The sequence below is a fragment of the Coffea arabica genome, chromosome 6c (genome assembly GCF_036785885.1).
Source record: "Coffea arabica cultivar ET-39 chromosome 6c, Coffea Arabica ET-39 HiFi, whole genome shotgun sequence".
NCBI classification, from domain to species: Eukaryota; Viridiplantae; Streptophyta; class Magnoliopsida; order Gentianales; family Rubiaceae; genus Coffea; species Coffea arabica.
This window is the reverse complement of record NC_092320.1, coordinates 6,675,466-6,687,512: the sequence shown is the minus strand read 5'-3', so window position 1 is coordinate 6,687,512 and position 12,047 is coordinate 6,675,466. Positions and strand designations below refer to the sequence as shown.

The 12,047-nt window shown below is 36.2% G+C and overlaps 1 protein-coding gene across 3 annotated transcripts; it reads left to right on the top strand.

The window, feature by feature from the left end:
* The first annotated feature begins 1,035 nt into the window (after positions 1 to 1,035).
* Positions 1,036 to 11,894, top strand: LOC113692226 (D-lactate dehydrogenase [cytochrome], mitochondrial). Of its 3 annotated transcripts, XM_027210600.2 has the most exons (18): positions 1,036 to 1,461; positions 1,623 to 1,716; positions 1,869 to 1,969; positions 2,046 to 2,094; positions 2,286 to 2,378; positions 3,030 to 3,144; positions 3,955 to 4,015; positions 5,254 to 5,290; positions 5,362 to 5,423; positions 5,680 to 5,776; positions 7,120 to 7,194; positions 8,167 to 8,275; positions 8,649 to 8,758; positions 9,788 to 9,850; positions 10,199 to 10,278; positions 10,372 to 10,502; positions 11,210 to 11,253; positions 11,509 to 11,894. In XM_027210600.2, the coding sequence occupies exons 1-18, from the start codon at positions 1,178 to 1,180 to the stop codon at positions 11,626 to 11,628; spliced, it is 1,725 nt and encodes a 574-aa protein (XP_027066401.1). In that variant the 5' UTR covers positions 1,036 to 1,177; the 3' UTR covers positions 11,629 to 11,894. The 3 variants fall into 3 exon arrangements, with proteins under 3 accessions (XP_027066401.1, XP_071908565.1, XP_071908566.1); XM_072052464.1 differs by lacking the exon at positions 5,254 to 5,290 and having other exon boundaries at positions 3,030 to 3,148; XM_072052465.1 differs by lacking the exons at positions 10,199 to 10,278; positions 10,372 to 10,502; positions 11,210 to 11,253; positions 11,509 to 11,894 and adding an exon at positions 9,945 to 10,128.
* The last annotated feature ends 153 nt before the right edge of the window (positions 11,895 to 12,047 follow it).

Below are 12,047 nucleotides of genomic sequence, written 5' to 3'. Positions count from 1 at the left end.
TTTCTTTATTAACATCACCCAAATTAAGTCCATGCACTTGTTTCCCCTATAATACTTCACTTTTATAAGAGAATTATTATTACAAATATTTTTATTCTAATTAGTTATATACACATCTGAGTGCGCCTTAATCACTATTATGTATAACAAGAAAAGATTTTTTGAACATGTTTGAACTAATTCTTGATAAGAAATTTCAGAAAAGTAATGTACTACCTAACCTTTAGTTTTAGATACTTTTATTGGTATTTTTTTCATTCAGAGTTTTAGCTCTCTTGCCTATGTAATCTTGAGAGAAAGCCATCTGAAAGCAACATATTGGATGTGTTTCTTTCTTCAATTGAAGACCTGGATTTGACAGTTTTACAAGGTGAAGTTTTCACACTCTCACCTGGCTGATCTTGTTGAAACTTATTTCATTCTTGATTAGATACAAATAGTGTGTGCATAATTTTAAAACTGATCAGCGTCACCATATTTATGATATTTGTATGTACTTGTACATTTTAAATGAATGCATCATTTATTTATAGTATCAAGAATTCACAAAGATCTTAAGTCAAAGACTGACTATCTAAGAGAAAATTACAAATCAAATGAGTAAACGAGTAACAACAATATTCAATTTACCTAAAGTCAAAATCTCCACATTTATTAACACCTATCATGTATTAAATATATAACCAATTTACATTAATCCACTTACCTTCATTTGATCTTGATTAACATATAGCCAGGGCATCCTCACGCATCGCGTGAGGTTGAAAAAACTAGTATAACATAAATTTTGGAAGATTTTGGACCACAATCGCCTTGGCCCCAAATGCAACGAAATACACATAAATTTTCCTTCACTATGACAGAGGACACCCTGTCACCCTCTACTGGTTATATATATATATGTATGTATATATATATATTGCTGACTGGTTATATATTTTCAATTCACATTGAAATCAACAGATATGTCAATTTAAAGAATTTTAATTGCTTTGGCATTGATCACGTAAACACTTGGAATCCTATTCAGCTTTCTCTACCACACTCTGCAGTCTAAAAGTCCAAGTCCATTTTGAAACGGACGAGGTTCCCAATCTTTCCTATCCTGTGTTTCTTCTAGAGTCAACCCCATTCCCCACGGTTTGGTACAATCCAAGTCGGGCTTGAACCTTGAAGCATGGTGTTTTTGTCATGGTTGGCTCGCCTTCGTTCTTCTTCCGTACCATCCTTTTACAGTAGTTGCAGCCGTCGGAATTCCATCTTCAGGAAGCACAGCAGGGCCCTGCTGCTGTCCACCCCTACCGAGGCTGCCAGCTCAGATCATCAAAGAAATGTATCAAGAATCCTGTCAAGTTGGGCTTATTCTCTACTTCCCATGGCCTTGGCAGCCTCTGCTGGAGCTGTTTTTATCCAATCGCAGAACAAACCATCTCTCTGCGATGCCTCAAATATTGATCATAGGTCTTTTTACTTGATACTCATTTCCTTCATCCTTTTCAGTATTTTCATACCGAGAATCTCCTAAGTTGGAATCTTTGTCAGTTTCCATAGTGAGTGCTGTGGCTTCACATTTGGTTTCTTGAGTGTGATTGCTTCTTTTATTTCTTATTCCTTTGAGTCAGGATTGGGGATAAGGACAGCACGGGTTATGAGGTCAAAGGTTCGTACCAGAAAGTCCCACAAGAGCTTATTGATGAATTGAAGGCTATCTGTCAGGTATTTTCTGGACTAAAAGCTAAATCCATGGGCTTTCAGAAAATGAAATGGAAGTATAGATAACCTGTGGTTATAGTTGAAGGAGGCTGTGTTGCTCAGATTGGTAGTTTGCTGGAATTAGGTGAGCAGTTATAATACAGCTCATGATACAGGATAATATAACCATGGATTATGAGGAGAGATACTTTCATGGGACGCCGCAGCATAGTTTTCACAAAGCAGTAAATGTCCCTGATGTGGTAGTGTATCCAAGGTCAATGACTTCTAACTTGGCTTACAATCTGAGTTTTTAGTCTTCTATTTGCATTATAATCTTGTATCATTTGCAGGTCGTCAGAAGAAGTTTCTAAGATAGTCAAATCTTGTAACGATCATAAGGTCTCTTTCTATGAGATTATATGGTTTCTATAATTCTCTCATTTTTTTTTCCTTACAACACTTTTATTTCTAAGGAAGTATAAGGCCTAAGATAACTTTGTTTTTGCATGTCGTCATACCTTAGATGTTTTGACCATCTCAAGGTAGTTAACCTTTTATTTGACTGTATTCTTTGTCGTGGTGAAAAGTAGGTTCCCATTGTGCCCTATGGTGGAGCAACATCAATTGAAGGTCACACCTTGTCTCCTAATGGGGGTGTTTGCATCGACATGACTCAGATGAATGTACGAGTTGCATACTTGGTGCATTAATTTATGCCAACTTTCTGTACATATTCAACCTTGCAAAAATGAAGGTGGAAGGGGGGGGGGGGACAGGATTTGAAAGATTTTCTTCCTGTGGTCTCTGACTAGTAGTGGGTTGCTTGAGAAGATTCCTTACCCTGATAGAACGGAATATGAATCCTACACCAGGATGATCCTGTTTGGGTACTAATTGTTTTTCTTTCTTTTTTCAGTTAATAATGGCAGTGATTGTTAACTTGATGGGCATAAATCATATGCATGTATATGCCTAGTAAAAGTTCTTATTGCACGGATTTTGATAATTAGTTTTTGTGACAAAATGGATGACTAGTTGGCAAATGCGCTTCTCTCTTTTAAGCCTCTGCTTGGAGCTGACTCTTGCCTTTGAGTCTTTGGCTTTACCATAACCAAAATACTCTTCTCTGTGTTGGTTGATGGTCAAGTTGTCATTCTCCTTCCTTTGGTTTGATGTTCTCCTGTTGTGCACTTCATTTTTCCCATAATATGTATTCACTTTCAAAAGTTGTGCAACGTGCAGAATTGCATTTTGTTTAAGTTACTCAATGGTAATTGAATTTTAGGTCACATTTATTTTTGTTTCTAATTTTGAACCATCATATGTTTATGAAGCATGTTAAAGCCTTAAATATTGAGGACATGGACGTTGTTGTTGAACCTGGAATTGGGTGGATGGAACTCAATGAGTACCTGGAGCCTTATGGTCTATTCTTTCCTCTTGATCCTGGTTGGTAATGATATACCTTTCATTTGATACTCAGGAAATTGTTTCTGTTTCTAATTCATTTTCTCTTTAGTTCTTAGGCTGTGATCTGCATAGCAGTCTTGGAACATAAGCTCCAAATATTTACTAATTTTATTATTTGGACAGATAGAAGTATTAGGCATTGCATTGAAAATTAGATGGTGTAGTTCTTAAAACAAGCTTTAGAAAGCAACATGAATCATTTTCAATTTTGAAAAATTGAAATTTTCTACTATGGTTGTGTTGTGAATGACAAAAGCATTCTAGTAGTTGAATGTCTATCCACAGAGCAATATTATCTCGTGCTTCTTATGAAATTGTCCTCATCACAATAGTGAGATTTAAGAGCTGTGAGCTCAATTCGCAGTGTTAAACAGAAGGAATGCAAAATTGAGGTGATCAACTCTGACTGCAGCCAACGGGGAAAAAAATCCTACGAACTGACCTGCCTACATCCTGTAAAGCCATCCTACATGACGTTCAGTACTCTAGCCGTTTTCCATTGCATTTGTTGCTTGTAATCAATTATTTCTCATAGGCTTTACAGATGATAATAATGCTTGTCAGTAAGAACTTTTGTCTTCGGAAAAAAAATTCTTAGCTAACCACGTTTAGCTGAAGATAGATGATGACTATTATAAGGTTCACAATTTGGTAGCAGTAAACTGTTCTATTGCTTAGATTTGTTATTTTCATCTTTTCTGTCTGTCTGTCCGTTTCCTTGTTCTAGCTTCTGTTGTTCCTTATCAGATTCATTTGGATTTTATCTTCTTTTCCTATTTCAATCGGCAGGGCCTGGAGCTACCATTGGCGGGATGTGTGCTACTCGTTGCTCTGGATCTTTAGCTGTGAGGTTGTTCTTTCATTACCTTTCTATGTGTATTGCAACATTTTATGCTATAGATCCAAATGTGTCATTGATCCTACTAGGTTTTATCTGGCAGAAATGAAGCTAATTGTAACAATCCTTCTTATTAACCAGGATTTGGTAAAATAGGACATTTTTGCTTTTGGGTGATGTGTTTTTCTACTAAGCTTTTTGCTACCATCACATTCTTTGTGCAGGATAAGTCTAAGGTAATGAACTGGTTTTCAGTTGATGGATTGTCAAACTGACAAATAAAGGAAACTAAGTACAAGCTGTATCATATTGGCGTGCTCATATCATTAGCTTTTGTTGCAAAAACTAAAACTTGTAATTGATGGCCTTATAGGGTTGTCTGGTCCTCTTGAAGTGGGACACTTGATGCATGTTAGGAGTATCTTTCCTCTCTTCTGTCCATCTATTATTAGCAGAATGCTTTAGCTAACTGGTTACCCTAAGATGGAGTTTGTTTGGTTTGTGCTGGCAATAGTGGTCAAATATCATCCTGTTATATATGTGAAAGAGTTTCCTGAATGCTTATTATATTTATGTAGATGTAACTTTGAGTTCCCTCAGTTCAAGTTTTATTTGCATTTCTTTGCCTCTATGTTTGATTAGTATGGTGGTGTACTCTTTGAATGTAGTCTTTATCTCTTAAACTTTATACTCTTTTTTTTTTTAAATGTGCTAATGGGTCGTGAAAACTTGTTAACCCATCAAGTGCGAATTACCATGGAGATCTTATCTAGCTAAATGGACTTAAACTAAAAACTACGGGAGATCTAATCCAGCTAAATGGACTTAAACTAAGTCATCACGATGCTACGTGGTATAATGTTCATCTGACTGATGAAGTTGAGTAATGGAGTTGAGTAATATCATCTGACTGATGCATTGGCACTTGGCATTCGAAGATGTAGCTTTAAGTGGAGTGTGTGCTCATCATTTACTAGATGTCATTTTAAGTGGAGCATGTGCTCGTCATTTACTATGTGTCATTGATGAGTTTTAATGAAGGGACGTGTTACCAGAAACTGGAAACAAAAAAAAAGCCTTTGCAAAACATTTTGTTGCTTTATCTATCTGATTATTTTAATTTTGCAATTTCAAAAAGAAAGGATAAGTATTTACTACTTGATTGGGTCATGTTAAGAACAGCTATGCAGGGTTTAAAATTTTATAATACCAATTGGATTTTACTTAACAGTTTCATTTGAAGCATGTAGGTATGGGACTATGCGCGATAATGTCATAAGCCTTAAGGTTTGCTATGTCCTTGTCAGGATCTATTATCTTCTGCAAAAATCACACTCTAAAATTTTCTTTTCTTTCAGGTTGTTCTAGCTAATGGAGAGATCGTCAAGACAGCATCTCGTGCCAGGAAAAGTGCTGCAGGGTGGGTCTTGTTTCTACTTAAATTTGTGAAGTTTGTGATGTGGTTTTGGAAGCATTAGTTTGTGATTGAAATGTGGTTCAGTTTTGGTAGCATCAGTTTGACATTTAAAACGTGAAAGCATTTGCAGCTGGAATTGCAATTTTTGATTGTTTATTAGCATCATCTTTAATTGGTCAGAGCGGTCAAAAAAGGAATAATACGAATCTTTATTACTATTTGGTTAACTACGCTAGTTAACTTTCAAATGTCTACCCAGGTACGATCTTACCCGCTTGTTAATTGGGAGTGAAGGTACCTTGGGCGTTATAACAGAAGTTACTTTACGTCTCCAGAAAATCCCTCAGTCTTCAGTGGTATTTTCACTTTTCTTTCAGCGCAATTTTAGGGAATTAGTTTTGATCCAATATATAATGGTATAACTTGTCTTATTGCATAGTTAAATTTACTAAAAATTAATACAGCTACTTGTCAGCTCATGCAGATTGTTATGCATTTTATCATATAGCTACATCAGGCTAAAAAATATAGAGAAATAGCAAAACTTATAGACATCGCCCCTGTGATCTAATTTTTTCGGATAAGGAGCGGAAATGCCTTTTTTGTTTATAAGGAAGATATAGAATAACATATGCAATGAAGTAATTTAGATTAAGCTTGAGATGGTCTTTGTGAGGTCTGTTGTCCGATAGATATTTGAAGCAATCACAGTGCTGGCACTAGGTTTTGACGTACACATTTTGCGGCTGTCTCATCTTTTGGCTGTGGCCAGTGCTTTAATAACAGGAGCAGTTTTTCTTTTCTCTTTTTTCCTGAACTTTTAATCTCACTTGAGGGTTATACTTTACCCCACCTACATTTCATAGATACCTGTAATTTGTTAGATAAGGTGGCATACCCTTGAGCTATATTACAAACTTTCCAAGGCAATTCAACCTAAACACATTAGAATATCTCACTTCCATTGCAAATTTTCCTGTATGTCAGCAGGCACGTGAAGTACTGAGCACCTGATTGTCATGGTGTCAAAAGAAAATAAAGTTTTATGCCATTATCAAAACGGACATTTTGGTTGTCTGAAATAAATTGATTAATGTGAAAACCAGGATCTGTATACCTGAAGAAACATGAAACATATCAGCAAGGTAGTTTCAAATTCCCCCACAAGTAGTCAGCCCATACACTCCAATGCCCGATGAGGTGGATTACAAACACAACATTGTTAGTTTAAGTGACAAGGAGATTATAGTATTTCAAATGAATGGTGGGACTGAGGTTTCAAGTCGCAAAGAACCAAATAGAGTATTATGATCTACCCTGATCATTCTTAGTACGAAGGATTTTAGATATTATTGCATGGTACTGCAAAATAAAGAATACCATAATACTCCTTTAGTCCATTGGGCCTAATCCCGTATCCAAACTAACTCCTTTTTGGACATCTAGATTTATAGCAGTCTATTCTCCGTATGATTTACAAATTGATTTGATATAACTGCAGTTGCATTGGATCCCTCATTCAGATGACATCAGATTGTAATGTCTTGGTGCTACTATTTTTCAAAAGATTAAACTTTTCTCAAGTCAAATTGCTGATATCTTATCAGACAATATTCCTACAAAGTGATAGGGTTGCTTTATTGTTCAAACATTTTCACTTTATCTTGCTTTTTTCTTGTAAATGATGATCAATACACAGGTTGCAATGTGTAACTTCCCAACGATTAAAGATGCAGCTGATGTTGCTATTGCCACTATGTTGTCTGGTATACAGGTTGAGAAGCTGGTCCTCTAATCTCTTTTTGAGTTTTTGTCTTTTACTTTTTGAGATTTGCACTGTGGTTTGTATCTTAACCTTTTCCTATTTGTTAGTGTGAAATCAGTCTTAGCTACAGCATCCTTCATTATGAGCTTGTAGTTTTTGATATAGTTTTCAATCCAACAACTTCAGCGCATGTATTTTTTGTTTGTGGTTTTTTTATTATTAATATTATATGGTACTCTATTATGATGACTCACAAATTACTTATGATGTCACTCTAAATTTTGTTCTAGTCATCTGTGGAATATATACCTACTTATCTATATGTATACGAATTTAACGTAATTTAGTGCCAATTGTGTGATGTACATGACTTTCCCATATGAAGTATTTTATGTGTCTACACCATTATGAAAATCTTGTTCACGACTGTTCGTCAGGGTTATCCTCTACACTAGTTTCCAGAAGCTCTGAGGCTCAATCATCTGAACAGTACTAAGAGTGATTAGAGCTAGTCAGAAGACTACTATCTTTGCCAGTGACGAATGTGTACTTCACACCAGAAATATACAATTTGATGGAAATCTAGAGGCTTAATATAGTCTTAAATATCAATTGTAAGCAATGGTGGAAAAGTATTCCTAATGATGCAAGGCTATAAACCTACTTCGAGATGCATATACAATTACGATGCATAGATAGGCTTGGACAAGTTTTGAGATCAAAAGGTCTATAAGAGTAATGTTGTGTTATATGAAAGTGAGATTTGAGTATGGGATTTGTGTTTTGGACGGCTATCATACAAAAGGTGGTATTATAAATATTCACATTGCTGTCCATTAGGTTACCATTCATTATCTGATATTTGCAATGCTTGATTTGATTAATGTGGAGATCCAGTTAGATTTTTTTTAAAAAAAATGACAGCTAAATGCTTCTTTATTCCTTTTTCTCACTTGTTGTGCTTTCCATAATGATGAACAGGTTTCACGGGTGGAGCTCTTGGATGAAGTTCAAGTGAAAGCCATCAACCTTGCTAATGGGAAAACTTTACCAGAAGTTCCAACTTTGATGTTTGAATTTGTTGGCACAGGTGAAATGTGGTTCTGCTAATAGTTGCTAATGGTTTTGTCATGCGTGTTACTTATTGCTCAATCCACATGATTTACTTGAGCTGTTGTGTGTGGATTAAGTGCTATTTCTCACACTAGTATTTTGGGTACTAGTGATAAACTTGTGACTAAGCGGAAGGATAGGTTGCCCTATGGCATGTTTGGTGAGGGATGAAATTTAATTGGTCTGTGAGACTAATTGCTTGCATCATCTAAGGCCTTTAGTATGAGAGGATGTTGGTTTAAGAATACTTGTTAGATGCCACACATATATCCATTGCCCTTTTTTAACTCAAGTTTATCTTTTCAACTGTCTTGGTTGCTAATTATTGTTCATTATTTGGCTTCAATCAGAAGCATATTCACTTGAGCAAACACTGATAGTCCAGAAGATAGCTTCTGAGCACAACGGCTCAGATTTTGTTTTTGCTGGAGACCCTGAAGCGAAAAAGGAACTTTGGAAGGTATGTAGTTGAAAATATTTTGATCTTGAATTCCTTTTCTATGTTCCTTTTCCTTGAATGTTTTCTGAGTTGGGTTTCAACATGTTTTGTATGAAATTATTTCTCTTTAGGATAATTAACTCTCAATTTGTATCCTCCTATATAACTTTGACGATGAGATAGGACAAGGTGCCAGATTACTAATATATCATCATCTGCAGCTTCTTGGCTCTAGTTACAGAATAAGAGTGGATTCAGTCTCCTAAGCAGTTTGTTTGACTAACTCACTCACTCACTCTCTCTCTCTCTCTCTCTCTCTCTCTCTCTCTCTCTCTCTCACACACACACACACACACAGAGACACGCACACACATAAACATGCAAAAAAATGTTTACATTGAGAAACACAACCATACTGGTTAATATTCGTCTGTTTTTTTATTTTTGGGTACTGAAAATTAACTTCTGTGACCTCTACCTGTGTCTTGGGAGAGAAAATAGTTGATGCAAGTAGGATGACTGTATTGGATCCTTGTGAATGTAATGAATTTCTTTGAACTTATGGAGCACTGTACTAGAAGCATTACGAAGGGGTGGGATGTTACCAAAAAAAAAATCCATCTATTGCTCGAATTGGGGAGTGGTTGGCAAAGGTATGGAAGGAACCTTTTGAGAGGAGATTACTATAATTTGTATTCAGTTTCTAGACTATTGTTAGATCTTTAGTGCTTCATTTTTTATCTCATGGCATCTATGCAAGAAGAATTAAATAATTTATGAGGGATGTTCTAGAATCCCTCATTAAATTTTGTTGGACAAGTCTTAAAGTTGGAGGATGGTGGATTTTGGAGGTGCTGAAGAGAGCAATTTAAGAGCTATTTTCAGTATCAAATTGCTTGTAACTGTCAGAACTCGCCCCTTTGCATGGAAGAGTGCTTGCTGAAGAATGGTTGACTTTGTTGCAGAAGCTGATTTCAGAAGTTTAAAATAGTAACTTTGCAATTAAGAAGTTAAGCAGCTGTTGCTAAATTTATATGTTCTTCCATGTAGATAAGAAAGGAGGCGCTCTGGGCATGCTTCGCAATGGAGCCTAATTATGAAGCAATGATAACAGTGAGTTTACATTTTGTGTATATGTCAAGTGTATCATATGGCTTGCCATATTTCATCTATAGCTTTGTGCTGTTTCGTGATTTCTATGAATTAGTTAATAAAGAGATTCTCTCCTACAATCTTTTCCTCCCTTGCAACTTTCGAAGTGTCATCGTGCCCTTTGATCATGTACGTCTTAATCATGCCCCTCGATCACTTTTAGTGCATGATGAATATCATCATTTATATAGGCTGCATTTCCTTGTTCGTAGGTTCGAGAACCCGACTGCAATTGCATCTTGTTAGAGACAATAGCTTTTGCAGTTTTTAATCTACTAGAAAATTCTTATCACTTCTTGTTCCTTGCAGGATGTTTGTGTCCCTCTATCACGTCTTGCTGCATTAATATCTGTTTCCAAACAAGAGATTGATGCTTCACCACTTGTGTGGTATAATTCATCTAAACAATTCAAACTTGAGGCAAATTATTGTATTTTGGTTTCCAGGCTCTGAATGCTAGCCTTGATTGATCTTCTTAACAGCACAGTTATTGCTCATGCTGGTGATGGGAACTTCCACACATTGGTCCTATTTGACCCCAAGCAAGAGGAACAGAGAACGGAAGCAGAGAGGTTAAACCATTTTATAGTCCATGCTGCTTTATCCATGGATGGTATGAAATATATCCAACTTCAATGAAATTTTCTCCCTTTTGACATACCTGATGATGGTAGAGTTCTTCTTTCATATTCTTGGCACGTGCTATTCATCTGTCATACAAGTGTGTTTTAACTACCGTAGAGCCAGGTAATCTAGACATTTCTTTCTTTTGGCACTCATGTCACACATGGGAGATGTTGGTACATACGTGATGCTCTAGACAACTTGTGTTTCAATCTGCTTATCCACACCTTTCATACATACATAGATCTTCTATACCATGAAAGTTAATGTTCCTTTCGAGTATATGCATAATTTTCCATTGCTTTGCTTGGATGAGTTGAACTTTTCAGGATCCCTTGTTGTGGGAAAATTTTGTGCGGGCCTGCCTTTATATGTTTTGTTCAACTACAATAAGATGACTGTTTGGAGTTTCTAGCGTGGTGGTAACTGTTTGCGTCATTACCGTCATCCGTCGTGAAATCTTTGAGAATCACCTGAATGCTTTAGTTGTTTTTGTTTTCAATTGAAGTGTAGGCATATTAGTTTGTTGCCCTTTTTTTTTTTTTGAAGTTCTTAATGTGCTGCTTGTACCGCTGATGTAATGCCTTGACCGGAGTTCCTCTAAGCACTGTAGTGTGCTGCAGTTGAGAAATAATGGTGGAATGATTTCTAAGGACCCTAATATAGCTTGATGTGTCTTGATCTTGTGATGGGCAGGAACATGTACCGGAGAACACGGTGTTGGGACGGGGAAAGTGAAGGTATGTGAAATATAATATTGTTGATTGTTTGAGTGTACGCATGACAAACCAGGAAAGTTTAGGATGATAACCTTTATGATGTGCTGACAAAGGTTCGGTATTGCGATGGGCATTAAAATGCATCGAGGTTAATAATCTAACAAGATTGCTGGACTTGATTTACTCTATTTTTGGATATGCATCGATAGGGTGATTTGCAGTGACATGACAGTTTTAATATGATTTTAAATTGATTGTTCAATCGTTTGGTTACAGTATCTTGAAGAAGAACTTGGAATGGAGGCTCTGAGGACAATGAAAAAGATTAAAGGTGCTTTAGATCCGAACAACATCATGAACCCTGGGAAACTCATTCCTCCTCATGTGTGTTTTTGAAGGAGCTCTCTCCCCACAACAACTGACATGACATATGATGGTTTGGTAGATGACCGTGGGAACATCATTTCTTCCCGATCTGTGTTGTTGGTAGTGTTGCTAAGAAAGCTCTCTCATTGTATGATTACTAATACTTGGCATTAAAGCAAAAGAGAAAGGAATAGGAAACTGTCTGTCAGTAACCAGGGTGAAAAATTAAATAAAACAAGATACAAGCATGGTTCGAAGACAGGGTGAAACGAGTAAAGAATAGATTTTTTTTTTTTTTGGGTTTTTCTTTTATATAAGTTTAAAGCCCTCTACTTACAATTTCTCCCATTTTATCATTCAATCCAATTTTCCCAAAATATAGTTTGCAATTGAATCAATGCAAAATAGTAAAATGCATAGTCGTACATTTTTCTCGATCAAAAGAATAG

What these genes read in the sequence shown, in the direction of transcription:
- LOC113692226 (XM_027210600.2), top strand. Translation starts at nt 1,178, where the DNA reads ATGGTGTTTTTGTCATGGTTGGCTCGCCTTCGTTCTTCTTCCGTACCA. An exon ending in GCCAGGAAAAGTGCTGCAGG is followed by an intron (nt 5,424 to 5,679) that starts GTGGGTCTTGTT and finishes ATGTCTACCCAG; the next exon opens with GTACGATCTTACCCGCTTGT. An exon ending in TGCTGCTTTATCCATGGATG is followed by an intron (nt 10,503 to 11,209) that starts GTATGAAATATA and finishes TGTGATGGGCAG; the next exon opens with GAACATGTACCGGAGAACAC.